This window comes from Sturnira hondurensis, unplaced genomic scaffold (assembly GCF_014824575.4).
Source record: "Sturnira hondurensis isolate 20B ecotype Veracruz unplaced genomic scaffold, ASM1482457v3 Scaffold0000867, whole genome shotgun sequence".
NCBI lineage: Eukaryota > Metazoa > Chordata > Mammalia > Chiroptera > Phyllostomidae > Sturnira > Sturnira hondurensis.
In genome coordinates, this window is record NW_028073498.1 from 744,632 (window position 1) to 758,997 (window position 14,366).

The 14,366-nt window shown below is 42.8% G+C and overlaps 1 protein-coding gene across 5 annotated transcripts in view; it reads right to left on the reverse strand.

The window, feature by feature from the left end:
- The window catches only part of VGLL4 (vestigial like family member 4), a 153,458-nt gene that overhangs the window by 38,308 nt on the left and 100,784 nt on the right, over window positions 1-14,366 (reverse strand). For 4 of the 5 annotated variants that reach the window (XM_037050693.1, XM_037050710.1, XM_037050701.1 and 1 more), the window contains one exon: window positions 2,677-2,866. In XM_037050693.1, the coding sequence (XP_036906588.1) occupies window positions 2,677-2,866 (190 nt within the window). Of the gene's footprint in view, window positions 1-2,676; window positions 2,867-9,300; window positions 9,306-14,366 lie in introns of those variants that run through there. The other variant, XM_037050719.1, reaches the window with a different exon arrangement.

Sequence of the window (14,366 nt, forward strand, 5' to 3'; positions counted from 1 at the left end):
TGGTTGTAATGAAATGCCGCCAAGGCATACATCTTAAAGACCCTCTTAGCTAGCCGTCAAAACTGTTTTTCAACAACACCTCTTCCTCCACCATTAGTGATTTCTTTATTGATAAATTAACAAAATACATTTTCATTGCATGATATCAACATGTTCTAAGAAGATAAAGGGCAAAAATCATTTTGTAAGCTCTTCAAATAAATACACTACCCCATTCTTTTCCAAATACACATGAGTCTGTAGCTTATTATGGAAAAGGTCCTAGATATAGTAAATAAAAAGGAGGATATATGCAATCCCTCAAACGGTAAACATTTCATCAAATCAAACAACAGCACTTCCTAAGCACCGCACAACGTGCAGGGTTAGAGATGAGTACCCTTCTGGTCTGTCTGCGAAACCTGTCACCCGACTAGTAGCAAACACAGGTGGAAATACTGGTAATGCGACCGAAGTAACTATCACATGGCAAACAAGTGACACCAGAAGAAACCGACCACACACTGATCCCCTTTCCTTCTTAGGTCCAGGGCGTCTGCCCATGGGGGTGGCTGCCGTTTTCTATTTTTCCTAAGATTTAGCATGAGAATGTCAGTTGTAAATTACACAAGAAATCTAGCAATTCTATTTTTATTATTTATACTTCATTTATAGTGTCATCATGGAGCTGTACTTCAAAGGTCGTATTTGTAGCAGCCCAAGGAATTACAAAATCATTTTCAAAATGCTTTAACATTCTAATAATACTATTAATAATGACTAAAGCCGGGTGCTTTTAAAGCACTTACAATCATTCTATGAGGAAGGAACTACGATTACTCCCACTGAAAACTAAAGCTAGGATTTGAACCCAGAACTTCTCACTGAAATGCAGCACTCTGAAACCTTAAACTCACCACCATAGTATTCTTATTTTCTACCATAAGTACCAGTATCTGAATAACGGATTTAATAAAAGTAATACCTACATCAGCTGAATATAAATCATACTGTGTCAAACTCCTTGCAAATTTTAACTCTGTTGGCTCACAGTATGTCTATACATGAACTATAATCATTGTCATTTTACAAAGCAGGATATTGGGCCCAGATATATTAAGTAATTGTCCAAGTCTGCACAGCTGGTGTCAGATTAGGATTTCAACTGAGGCATGTATGATCCCAAAACATACTAACTACCTCAGGGCTGTCTGTCTGTCTCTCTCCTTCCTTCCTTCCTTCCTTCCTTCCTTCCTTCCAAAACCCCCCTCAAAACCAAATGTCTTTTATTTGGGTTTGGGGAGGAGGGGATGTGAAGAAAAAGAAATTCCTAGTAACAAAACAATAAACTCCAAATAGCTGAGCGCCCGAGATCTAAATTATAAGCCAAGAGCGTTTGCAAGAGCTCATTGTTTTGCAGTGCCTTGTTGCTAGATTCCTTCCTGAGTGTAGCAAATTCCAGGGCTCCAGACTGCAGGCTCAGCCTCCAACACTGCGGTGATTTATTAGAGGATAAATGCCTCTGTCACTGGGTCTTATGACTGCACACAACAGTCCAAGCGGCTGGAATGCGTGGAATGCCAAGGACTGCTGCCGCTGAGGCAGCAGAGGGCTGCTGGCGCTATCCGCCACCTAACCTAACCGCGCAAGGTCCCTTCCTCCAATGAGCAGAGGGGAACTCTTGGAGCCTCATGGTCTTGCCAGAAACAGGAGCATCCTCAATAATCAGAACCAGAGAAACTGAGTGTCTTGAATAATTACAAAACATTAACTCCTAGAGCCTTTAGAACCTTTCTACCTGGACACACAGAAGCTCCCTCCCTGCCTCTGCCAAGACCCCAGACTGAATGCACAAACCAGCTACAGCCCCTGCCAGAGCAAACTCTCCTGGCACCTGGCAGGGTGTCTCCAAGTCCTGAAAATATGTGGAAGAGCATTCTGCTTCCTTTTCAAAGCATGCGAGTGTTAAAGGAGAGTGCAAATGGAAAGCCGGGACACAGTGCACAGAAACACAAGCTGTTTTCCAAATATAAACGTGGTAAAGGATACACAGATCTGGAGAGCTTTCGTCTCAACCCTTTCATTACATAAATAAGGAAACTGAGCCCCAGAGAGAGGTAGCAACATATGTCATGCATGCAGAATGTTGTTGGTGGCACATCAAGGACTGGTCCCAAGACGAGAATGGCTGCAACAAGCTCACGCAGCAGACGTAGGGAACAGGCCCCTACCACAAACACAAAGAGCCATCTCTCCTACTTTGGGAAGATCTCAAGTTCATACCACAAACACATAAGGTGAGAATTAATACTTCTTAATGTGTTCAATTCTAGATTCCTAAGTAAAGCCATTTTACAGAAGTCTGCTCAGGTGCCAACCACCCAATCCATGTTCCTGGCAGTAAAGACATTCACCAAAGAGCTGACTACCAGTAGTACCAGCAAGAAAAAACGTTTTTAGACAACAACCCCAAGAAACAATAAGTTCCTTAACATCCATGAGGAAAATGCGCCAATGGTCAGACGCAAAGGTATCTCTTAATGAGTTATTAAAATCTCTTTAATACCCCATCCTGGCGGATGAGCACTACTGGCTCTTTCACTTCACCATCGACACAAAGTGCAAGACAAACATGGCCCCAGCATTGCACGCACAAGCAGAAATCAGAATGCGCACACTTCAGAACAGGGAACTTACAGATGGGGGTTGAAGATGCGACTTATCTTGGAAGCATGGTCATTTTCACAGTCCAGGTCATCATCCCCTTGCTCCATGCCGAACTTCCTCTTGCTGGGACTGATGGGTGGGGGACCTGTGCGGTGACTGGTGAGGGCAGACACCACAGGGATGGTCTGCATCCTGGGTTCTCCCCTGAGAGCAGCTTCACCTACACAAGAGAAATGATGCAGTCACCAAGCAGGAGAAATATCCCTACCTCCGTCCCCGGCTCCCTGCCCGCCCGGCCCCTTGCAAAACTATGCCCAGTGGAAAGTTTCTGGCAGCATGACACACAGCCCACCGTTCTCAGAACATGGTGTTGGCTGCCAAGCATGAGACATTTTACACAAATGTGGTTTTCTAGCACAATAACTCTTTCCCCACCAGCTTTAGTGAGATATGACTGACATACAACATTATGTAAGACGTACAATGTGTTGATTTGATACTTTACATTGCAAAAGCATTTGCCACCCTAGAGTTAGCCAACACCTCCACCCCTTCACGTAATTACCATTTCTTCAATGACTCTTTAGGGTAGAGTTTAAAATGAAAAGTTGCAATAAAATAATGGGAAAAAAGCATTGACCATAAACCATCTCAAAAGTTAATTGAAAACATGAAACGACTTCTGATTTATGGGTATTCAATGCAATACCTCTAAGAGAATGACCTAACATGGGGTTCATTAGAACACCAAACCAAACTCACTTTTCTTACTCATTACATTTTTATTATAGTTTTGGTATGTTATTTTTTTAAAGAAGAAGAAAAATGTATGGGTTAATGATTCACATATTTGCCCCCAAAATTAAAAGAAATAAAAATGCATTGTTTAATGAAAATAAACGTTTTGTCCTTAGAGTGCACTAAAACTGGCATGATACAAATGCATAATTATCTGAGTTTCTGCATATAATTTAGAACATGCTGAATCTATGGTGCAGCTCTTAAAACATTTTCCAAAGTCAGACACTCAAATTAGAGTTACATGTCCATCTGATTTCACATCTTGCTGGTTTTCTCTGTTTTAAAAAGGCTTTGTGGCTCACGAATTAAAAGGAGTATGCTCTGTGTGCTTATAATAAAGGTTGCACACCTTCTAAGTTTATACACAAGAATTATATAATTACTTTAAGAGAAAACTTTAAGCTTTATGAGTTATATGGGGGCAGGGAGATCTAAATTTTCCATGGTAATAACCCTTTTGTCGCACTGTCCATGCTGGTTTCTAAGGCCTGACCAGGTCAGCGTCCACTGGGTCACAATTCGAGGGTAATATTAGGGTAAAGCCAACTTCATCTGAGGCCTTGTGGGACCTAAGAAAGAAAATCTCTGTTTGCCACCGCTAATTTTCATACCATCACAGATGTGTGGACAGTTTCAACAGCCGTTTGCTTCATACACGAATGACAAATGTGATGTTGTGAGGAAAAGGACTGAGGAAAAAAACCTTCTGAATGTTTACCAGGAAAAACAAAAATTTTGCCAATTTAGTCACCAAGATATAAATGAGCAAATATACAGTGACCCATAATACACCTCCAGTAAGGATTTCTTTTGGGGATTTTTGGCCCCAATGCAAACTGGAACTTTCCATTTTACATGAAATACCTAAAAAACAGGACCTACACCAGACTGCCACACTCAGAAACTCAGTGGGGTTCTGGCTGACCTCTACTTCTAATTTAGTAATTTTTGGTTTAAACAAACAAGCAAACAAAGCAGTGCTAATATTTATACCTTGAAAAATTAGAAATATTTTTTCCAAGCATGTCCCCCTTTCCTATACTTGCCTGCTCCACAGGGAGGGTAGCAGTTTCCAGGGTGAAGCATCGTAGCCCCAGCTAACGTCTAGAGGAGCCCTGATGATGCAGCCCCAGGAACTCGGCCACTGCAGACCAAACCCCGTCAACACGGCAAGGCCACCACGCCAGGGCCGCCACGCCAGGGCCGCCACGCCCTCCGCCCAGTGTTTCTCCACATCCCTGGCAGGATGAGGAGATGAGAAGTACTCGGGCTCTGTCCGGACCCCTGGGATTTAGGCGCCATTTCATCAGACGCCAGATGTGTGGCAACGGCAGTTACCATGGAAAACCACCACCACAGCAACAAATTCAAATCACTCCAAAAAAGGAAGAGGCACTCATCACACAGCAGACACTGTTACACAGAAAGCAAAACTCTTGGGGTAAGAACAACATTCCATTCCACTCTCCAGTTTTCATCCACTGTAAGTAAGTTCCAGTGCTTGTTGGCATTATAAGTCTGTCAAATTCATGCACTGCCCATCATGAAGCCTGAAGCACTGGAATCTGACAGAGAAGACCGTCCACAGGAACACTTTGAAAACACCGGAGAGGTCTAAGCTGGGAGCTAACAGACCCACAGAGGAACCACAAGTGGCCCTGCTCCCCAAGGGGCTGTGACACAACTCTGCCAGACCCACGGAGATGACAGGGCATACGTGTGGCTGGCACTGGAAGGGCCTTGTGCGCACGGATTCCCTCACACATACTCCCTCACACATACTTTGGGTTTTGTTGCCCAAATTCAATATTATACAAGTACTATATAAATATATATAAATATATTTATAAATATACAAGTTTCTTATAAATTCTGGTTGCTTGCTTGGTGAATTACAGGACTGCGGGTCACAGAACTGGATCACTAATTCCAAAGGCTGAAGGAATGAGAAAACTGTGTCCCAAACAGGGAGAGACCTTCTCAGGGTCACGCAGTTAACAGGTTCACTGTAGGCAAGAACCCAAACCCCCTGCTGATCAGCATAACACTGCACCCCCCACCCCCCCACCCCACCCCCACACACAAGGCTTAGATCAAGAAAACCACAGGTAGAAGGAATAGAACCCACAGAAGAGCAGACAATGGTCTGGCCTCTCATGTGCCTTCATTCATCTTTAGGCCTCCTCCTTTGAGGTCCCTGCCCAACAGTTTGTATTATAGAACAGAATCTGTTGTTATTATTGTTATGTAACAAAAGAAGGTTAAAATCATTTTGGTAAAATTGAGGAGAACATTTGGTCTGGTAGTCAGGACACTCTCCCTTTACTTCAGACCAGGTGCATATGGGCACACACTTCCCCTCTAAGGCCTCCACCATGCAAGGAGGGGATGGACTAGCTAATCTCTAACATGCCTTCAGCTTTTAGAATCAATGATCTGATTCTATGATCCACAATCCTGTAACTGACCAAGTAACCAACCAACCTTTACTAAAAAAGCACTATTTGTATTAATATTTAACTAAGGTGGCAACAAAACCCAAAGTGGTACCTAAAAGAAATTTCAGAATCTTGAAATTAAACAATTTCACAGGTGTTTCTTACCTACAGACCTTCTTGTCTTCTAATGCATGTCAGTGTTCAAGACTGAAACACAGCAGTGCTGCTGCCCATCACCTCCCAACCCCAATCAGCGTACACACTTCTGCACGGTCTTCCCGGGCCCCATTCTGAGCACCTCGACCCATCCTAACCCCAAATATCCAGGGGCTCATCAGTGGTTGAGAAAATGCTATTCGGGCTGCTTCTGCATTCATAATCAACACGTGGTCCCACCAAACTTTCTGGTCTTTGTTGCTAGTATTCCCTTTTTAAGCTCTGAAATTTCAGCTCCAGAAGTAAAACTAGACTACTCACCATTCCACAGAGAGCACACTGTCTAATCCCAACTCAAATTCTTTACTCAGACTCTTCCCCCAATCTAAATAGGGGATTTAAATTTAAATGCATAGGCATTTATATCCTATGCATCCTGCAAAGGGTACGTACTCAAACCACCTCCTTCAGGTTGTCTTCCCTGATTCCTCAATCTGAAAATCATCTCTTCTTTTTTCTGAACACACACAGAAATTTACACTGTAGTATTTCAGTTCCTGCTTTGTTTTGTGCTCCTTGAAGCAGGGGACATTTTATTCATTTTATATACCTAAGAGCAGAGAGCACAATACCTTCTACACATAGATGGTCAGTAAATACTGACTGAATAAATAAATTAGGCAGGGTGATGAGGTGCCCAAGTTATAGAGTTTTATGCTTTGTTAAAGATCAAAGGTGCCACAGAATATGCAATCTTAAAAGATCTATTTAAGAATATGTTTATACAAAGATTCAATTCAACAATAAAGTGATAACCCAATATAAAAATAGGAAAGAATATGAACAGACATTTCTCCAAAGAAGATATGCAAATGGCCAGTAAGCACATGGAAAGATGCCCAACATCCTCAGCCATCGAGAAACAAAAATCAAAATCACAGCTGAGTTTCCACTTCACACCCACTAGGAGAGCTACAATCAAAAGACAAATAACATCAAATGTTGATGAGGATGTGGAGAAGCTGGAACCCTTGTGTGCTGCTGGTACAAACTGACAAGATGCGGCTGCTGTGGAAACCAGTTTGGCAGTTCCTCCAAGGGAAAACATATAGTTACCATATGACCCAGCAACTCCACTCCTGGGTATATACCTTAGAGAAGTGAAAATAAAATTTCACCAAAGAACTTATACATGAGTGCTCACAGCAGCATTATTCATAATACCCCCAAACCCAAATGTTCATCAGCTGAAGATTGTATACCAAAAGTGTGGTATATCCATACAAGAGAATATTTAGCCATAAAAAGGAAAGAAACCAGACACAAAAGGCCATATATATCTGATTCCATTTAGATGAAATACCCCAAATAGGCAAATCCAAATAGACAAAAAGTGGACTAGTGATTGCCTGGGAGAAGAGGGACTGAATGTAAAGAAACTGCTAATGAGCACAAGGGTTCCTTTTGGGGATGACGAAAATGTTCTCAAACTGCTTGTGGCAAAGGTTGCGCAACTCTGTGAATACACTAAAAACCACTGACTGCATCCGTTAAATGGGTCAATTGTGTGGTATGTGAATTACATCTCAACAAAGCTGTTGTCCCCCCACAATACGAATGTACGTGTATAAGTAGATGACAGAACACCTCAGTATTGCACACTTAACTGTTAAATAAGGACAAGAATCCATTAATTTCCCTGAAGTAAAAGAAAACCTTTCTGTTACCATAGCTGTATCTCTCTACTGAGTTACAGTCAGATAGGCTCCAGATCAGCTTCCTACCAGACTGAGTCTGAGAGCCTGGCACAGGGGAGGCCGTGCGAGGTGCTGTCAGAAAGCAAGTGATGACATTACCCAGACCCTGCCCACAGCAGAGGAGGAAAAAACACACACCAATGGAACTTATCTTGGGAGCATAAAGGACTTTTTTCATTTGTTCTAATGTGTATTCTAAATTGCACAATGGTTTGGCACTTGAAAAAGGAGAAAAGATTATCTTTCTCTTTCAAGAATAAACAGGAGAAAGGAGATTTTAGCAGAATGAGTAACCCAGTATTTTAAGTCTCTGAAGGTGGCTCAACCATAGCTGTCAATTTAACTTTTTGAAAAATTTACAGTTACAACAAAATAAGTTTAGTTTCTAAAATGTTGCTGGCCTTTTAATCTATGTGTGTTACTGAAGTAACAGATACAAAAATCACCGACCTGCTGTGCTGTTACAGTGGCAGTTCTAATACACGAACCACAAATACTGCTTGTAGGTACTTCTCCCAAATGAAGGTGACCCAAGATTTTGGTCCAAGATTTCAGAAGAATCAGCATATGTTCATTTCAATTTTAAAAATCTTAACACAGAGAAACAAAAAAAGCAAATAACTGACCCTAGCTGTGCAGCTCAGTTGGCAAGACCACTCACTATCCAGATACACCAAGGTTGCCAGTTCGATCCCCAGTAACAGTGCACACAAGAATCAACCAAAGAATTCATAAATACACGAAACAACAAACCGATGTTTCCTTCTCTCTTTCTTCCCCTCCCTTTCTCTCTCTCAAATCAGTAAATTAAAAATAAAATATAATAAATAAATAATTTAAAAAGAAAGAAAATCACTAAGTTGTAGTATGTGCTATATAATGATTTTGGTGAAATATTAGGAAAAAATTCCTTCAAAGTCAGAATGGAGAAGATGGAAGAGACCAGGAGTATGTAGCCTGGTTTCAGAACTCTATTGCTACCACATTTCAGTGACTGTATAAGTCTTATTTCCTATATTTTAAGATACCTAAGACTAAAATTTGTATTATATTTAATTGGTATATTTTAATAGGTAGGACTGTTTATCTTAGTGGGACATAAAATAATGGTTCATCTTAGACCAGATGCAAAATGGACTCTAACTGGCAGGTCTTCAAAACATCGCTCATTTCATGCGCCTCAGTTTCCTCATTTGTAAAATTAAGTCGTTCACTCTGATCATCATGAAGGCCTAACTTCAGCTCTAAGACTACATTCTACATAATGTATGGGGGGGACCCAAAAACCCAGGATTTATTTATAAAATATTGCATATTTATTCTTACATCTTTAAACCAGTCACCTTCAAAGTACTCTCTATCTGATGCAATGCCCCTAAGCCAGATGTTTTCCCCCCACTGCTCAAAACAGTTTCTGAACCTGTCGATTTTATGTCTTTTAGAGCTTCTGCCATTTTTTGTTTCAACTCTTCCACATCAGCAAAACATTTCCCTTTAAGGACTTTTTTCATCAGGGGAAACCAAAAAAATACCACTCAGGGCGAGATAGGGTGAATAGAGAGGGTGGGGCACAGGGGCTGTGTCATTTTTGAGTCAAAAGCTACTAAACACTCAGCACAGTGTGGGCAGGTGTGCTTCTAAATCACCCATGAAAATGGGCAAACGCACTAAAAGGGTCTTTCAAAAAAAAATTCACTGAAGCTGAACACAGCCTCTCACAACAATGCCAGCTGGTACACTGATACAGATGGGTTCCTAGAACACTCACCTAGCAGGAGAAACCTGTCTACAAAGGGTCCCACTCTTCAGAAGATAATTCTGGGGGGGGTGGCCCCCCTCCCCCCCGCTGTATATCTTCTGAAGTTGTCTTGCTTTAATTGCTAACGAAGAACTACAAAACTTTTACAGGACACACCCTACATGGTAGGGGAAAAATTATTCAATTAAGTATTCTTAGTTAATAATTTATCTCATCATTAAAGAAGACAATTAAAAGTCGAGCACTTTCTAATTCTCAGTGTTCCGACTTCATTCATTTATTCACACACTGTAAGAAAGTTGTAGTTAGTCCCACCGAAACCAGAGATGAATACGACCTGGTCCACGAAACTCAGATTCAACTTCCACACAACCGAATGATTGAGGCCAGGACCTTCAACGTGGAGACGAGATAACTGATTTGGTTTCAGAGAGATTAATGGAGTTGAGAGTAAGGCAGAAGCAGCATGTGTCTCTCTCTCAGCCCCGTCTCACAGCATCTCTGCTGGGTGACCGCCAGACAGAGCCTGGGGACTGCATTTAAGACTGCAGCATGACTCAAGGGAAACTGGCCAAGTGTAATGGATTTATTGTCATTTTATGAAGGTTAGTCAAAAAGCAGAAGGTTGATATGCCAACGTCTCTGTGTTCATGGAAAAAGGGAAGGCACAACTATACTAAAAAGTGTCCTGCCTAAACTTTTAAGGGTAGGTTTTTCACGAAAATTTCTATGCCTTATCCAATGGAGTTTCCTGCCACAATTGAAAGCTTTGCTGTGTCCAAGACTTTATGTTCTGCTCCCCTCCCCACCCCTTTGAGCGTGTCTAAACCTAAATCAAAGAAGTGAAACCACAGCTCAGTCCCCCAAGCCAGCCGCGCAGCTACACCGGTGTCTCCTGTCTGACCACAGCCCACGGCGAGCAGGCTGACGTCAGCCTCCTGGCAAGAGAGCACCCTGATAAAACAACTCTAACGTTTCACGACCCAGCTCACATCTCACAGACTCATGACCGTGCAGGGCAGGAGCTCCGGCAGCCAGGGCTTATTCATTTTCTTTCGAATAATACTTCTTTGTCTGACAGACTAGCAGCTGGGGAGAAGACAGTGAAGTCAACCTCTTTCAAATAGTTTGACTTGTGGCTATCCCTATTCTCGTTAACTTTTTTTTTTTTTTAAACAAGGAGGACTGTTAGGCAACACGATGAAACCCAGGCGAGCCAGCGGAGATAAAAGATGTGACGTAGTGTCTGCCAGCGCTGCTAAAGCTGCACACGACTCTACAACCCAGGGATGAGCGCCCTTTCCCATCACCCCCGGGGGGGCCAGCACAAGTGCCATTCCCACTGTCCCTCCCAGGCAGACCCGGACGCACAGCAGTAAACCTGCAGAGCCGGGTCTTACACGTGGAGGCCTGACCTCGGCTGAAGGTCACTCTTACCCAGTCAGCCAGGCAGGGGAGGCTGTGCCAAGTCCAGCCCCCTCACTGAGTTCGGTTTGAACAGATCAGATCTCATGTTTTCTTTAGAGTAACAATGAGATTGTTAAGAAAACCCCCACAACCTTGTACTGCTGAACAGTAATAACATAATTAAGGGCAACAACAACATAGTACAACTTGTGGAGCTGAAACATGTGCCATTTTAATTAGAATTTCAAGTAATCTAAATAATCTGTAATCATTACATTTTGTCAGAGCTTTCCTCTATCTTATAATAAAATATTTTATGTTAAAAGCATATAAAAACAAGCTACTGTTCCAGTTTTCCTTACTACAGTCCCATCTGACAGCTAAGGAATGAGCATATCAAGAGTTAATGAATTATTCGATATCAAAAAGCTGGTTAACAGAACCAGTAACGTTTAGATTTTCCCATTTTATTTTCTTTCTAGCAGTATAGGATGCTTTCACAGGTTAAGGAAAGAAGTGAGGGGAAGACGGTTGGAGATAAGAGGAAGGAGGAAATAAATGGGAAGGGAGACAGGGAGAGAGGGGGAAGTGAGGAGGAAGGAGAGACAGGGAAGGGGAGGGAGGGGAAAGGTGTAGAAAGAACTGTTGTGAACGGAACTGTGTGCCCACAAAATTCACATGTCATTCTAGCCCCAGAATGTGGCTGAGTTTGGAGACAGGGTCTCTAAAGAGATGATGAAGGCTAAAAGGTGTCATTAGGATGGACCCAAGTGTAACGTGACTGATGTCCTAATACAGAAAGGAGACCAGGACAGAGACAGACAGTCATCTACAAGCCAGAAGGATGCCTCAGAGAAATCAACGCTGCAGACACCCAGAGGTCCAGCCTCCAGGACTGGGAGAATAAATTTTGTTCAGGCTGCCTAGCTGTCATGTGACCTTGGGGTGGCAGGCAGTAGGTGACAGCAAACATGGGGGGGGGGGGCGCGTGCCGCAGAGGAGAGGACAGGACTGAAGCCTAGTCTGACTGTCAGATAAAGTGCTTTATTCTGGTCCCCCACTGGGTCCAGCCTGACTAACCCAGCACAGCCACAGCAGGCCTGGTCAAGGAGGAAGCAACCTCATGCTCAGAGGCACTTCTGGGCTAGAACCCACCAAGGAGAGGAAGAGACCAACGGGTTAGCACCCTAAAGCAAGCGGACTTCTTGGAGTCCTGGCTCCAGAGTCATGCTGTGTCTGAGGGCAAAAGAAAGCACAGGAGAGCCCAGGACTCATTCTGAAAAGCATGGGGAGTCCCTAAGAACCAGGCTAAGGTCTCACTCAGATTGGGGTTCCATACATCTAGGTGGTGCCTACTTCCAGACAAGCCTGAGAGTGGACGATGTCCACAGGCCCTAGTGACTTTAACTATCTGTGATTATATAGGGGCAACAGAGGAAAGGATGAAAAGAAAAAAACAAACCTGAAGTGGTGGAAAGATATCTATAATCCTCCATGTCCACTCCAAATACACACTAAAATGTTTTAATAGAAAAGTTCATCTCAGTATCAGAAAGCACTAAAAACATTTTAAAGTAAATTTTAAATTCACTTTAAAATGTTCTAGTCACATCCACATATTGCTATTCATTTAATTAGCAGGTTCTACATTCTCTAAAAGAATCTTGTTGTACTCAAGGTTTTAAAAAGTCCCCAAAGCCTCATTCACCCTATTGAAGTCACTTTATAACTGAACTGTCTTCACAGATTATGTGACACTAACCCGCGTGAAATTATCACAAAGAAGAACTCAAATCATTGTCTTACTAGAGACTCCATCTCAGCTCAAAGTAAAGTTCAGGTCCCTGACAGAGGCACTCTGACGATCAGCAGATCTCAGTGTCGGGCTGGGTGTCAGCTTCATAACTGGGATTCAAAAAGACCAAACACCTGTCTGTGTCCTTGGTTTCCTGAGCCGGATTTAGAGACCCAATTTAGAGACGGCACCAACCCCTCTTCTTGGTCTTCCAGCCCCAGACCGAGACTGCGACGGGGCCTGCGGAGTCTCAGAGAACAGCCCTGCTCTCACTACACTGGGCAAGGTGGAAAAACTACCCGCCTGACACGGGTCCTCGTATGAGGACCCAGCCCTGACACAGGACCTGTGAACCCCAAGAAGGTAACAGCAGTCCAAAAACCTTTAATGTCAAGCGCACAGTGCTCTGCTTAATAGAAAAGACACTTTAAGCCTATCAGAAATGGTTCACTATAGTTACTTACAATTCTACTTTTGGTAACATGTTACAATGAGAAGGAAGAGAACTATGAAAGCAAAGTGTGTGCAGATGGAATTGAAATCAAGCACTTTGCTAGGGGCCCAATTTCCTCTCTGGTAAGGACTTACTGTAAGTGTTAGAAGAAGCCACTACATGATGTTCGATCTTACCCATCTTAATGCTTCAGCACTGGAGCCACTTCCCTCAGTATTCCAGTTGCCACAAAGCAGAGAAACTAACCTGAGGGGAAACGGTCTCACCTCTTCAAAATGTGAGTAAAAATGCCCAAGAAATTCTCTGTAAGCTTTCTGGCATGCAACCAGCTAAACATCTAAGGTAACACGCTAGCACCTGCATCTTCAAAACATTCTTTAATTAAAGGGAATTCTCAGGGCTGAGTATGACCGGACCAGGGACCCTGGAATGGTTGAATTTTAGAATCCGTCACTGGCCAAAGGAGATGGGGGAAAAAGAGACAATTTTGATCTCCCATAACACTCTGAACCCCAGTGACTTACCACAGCCTACATATTCAAAGCAATAAGGGGATTCCCTGTGTCTGCTACTCTCTGTGGCACCTTGAGTGTGGTCAGAGTGCTGCCCTGTGGGGGTGGAAGGGGGGGTCGTTTCTGAGTCACTGCCCACACTGGCCCAGTGCAGAGAAACGGGATACAAATTAGGCTTTGCAACCAGAAAAAGGTGTGATCTTGGCAAAGTCTCCCCATCTGTCTTGAGCCTCTATTTCTTCATGTTCCTTGAAGGGTTTTTAGAACTGATGAAAACTTATACCAAGTTCCTAGAACAGGTTTTTGGTTTTTTTGTTTTTTTTTTAAGATTTTATTTCTTTATCTTTAGAGGAAAGGGAGAGAAATATCAATGTATGGTCGCCTCTTGTACGTCCCTGACTGGGAATCGAACCACAATCCTTTGGTTCGCAGGCCCGCGATCAATCCACTGAGCTACGCCATCCACAGGGCAGGTTTTGGTTTTGGTTTTGGTTTTTAAATATTAGTTGTTGAATTGAATTCTGTCAGTTAATTTGACTCCCATTTAGAGGATAAAATGATAGGAGCAAAGGGAGCTTCTCCAAACATTGCTCCACTATTCAGAGGAGTCTCCTCTAATAAACAGCATGTACACAGTTTCC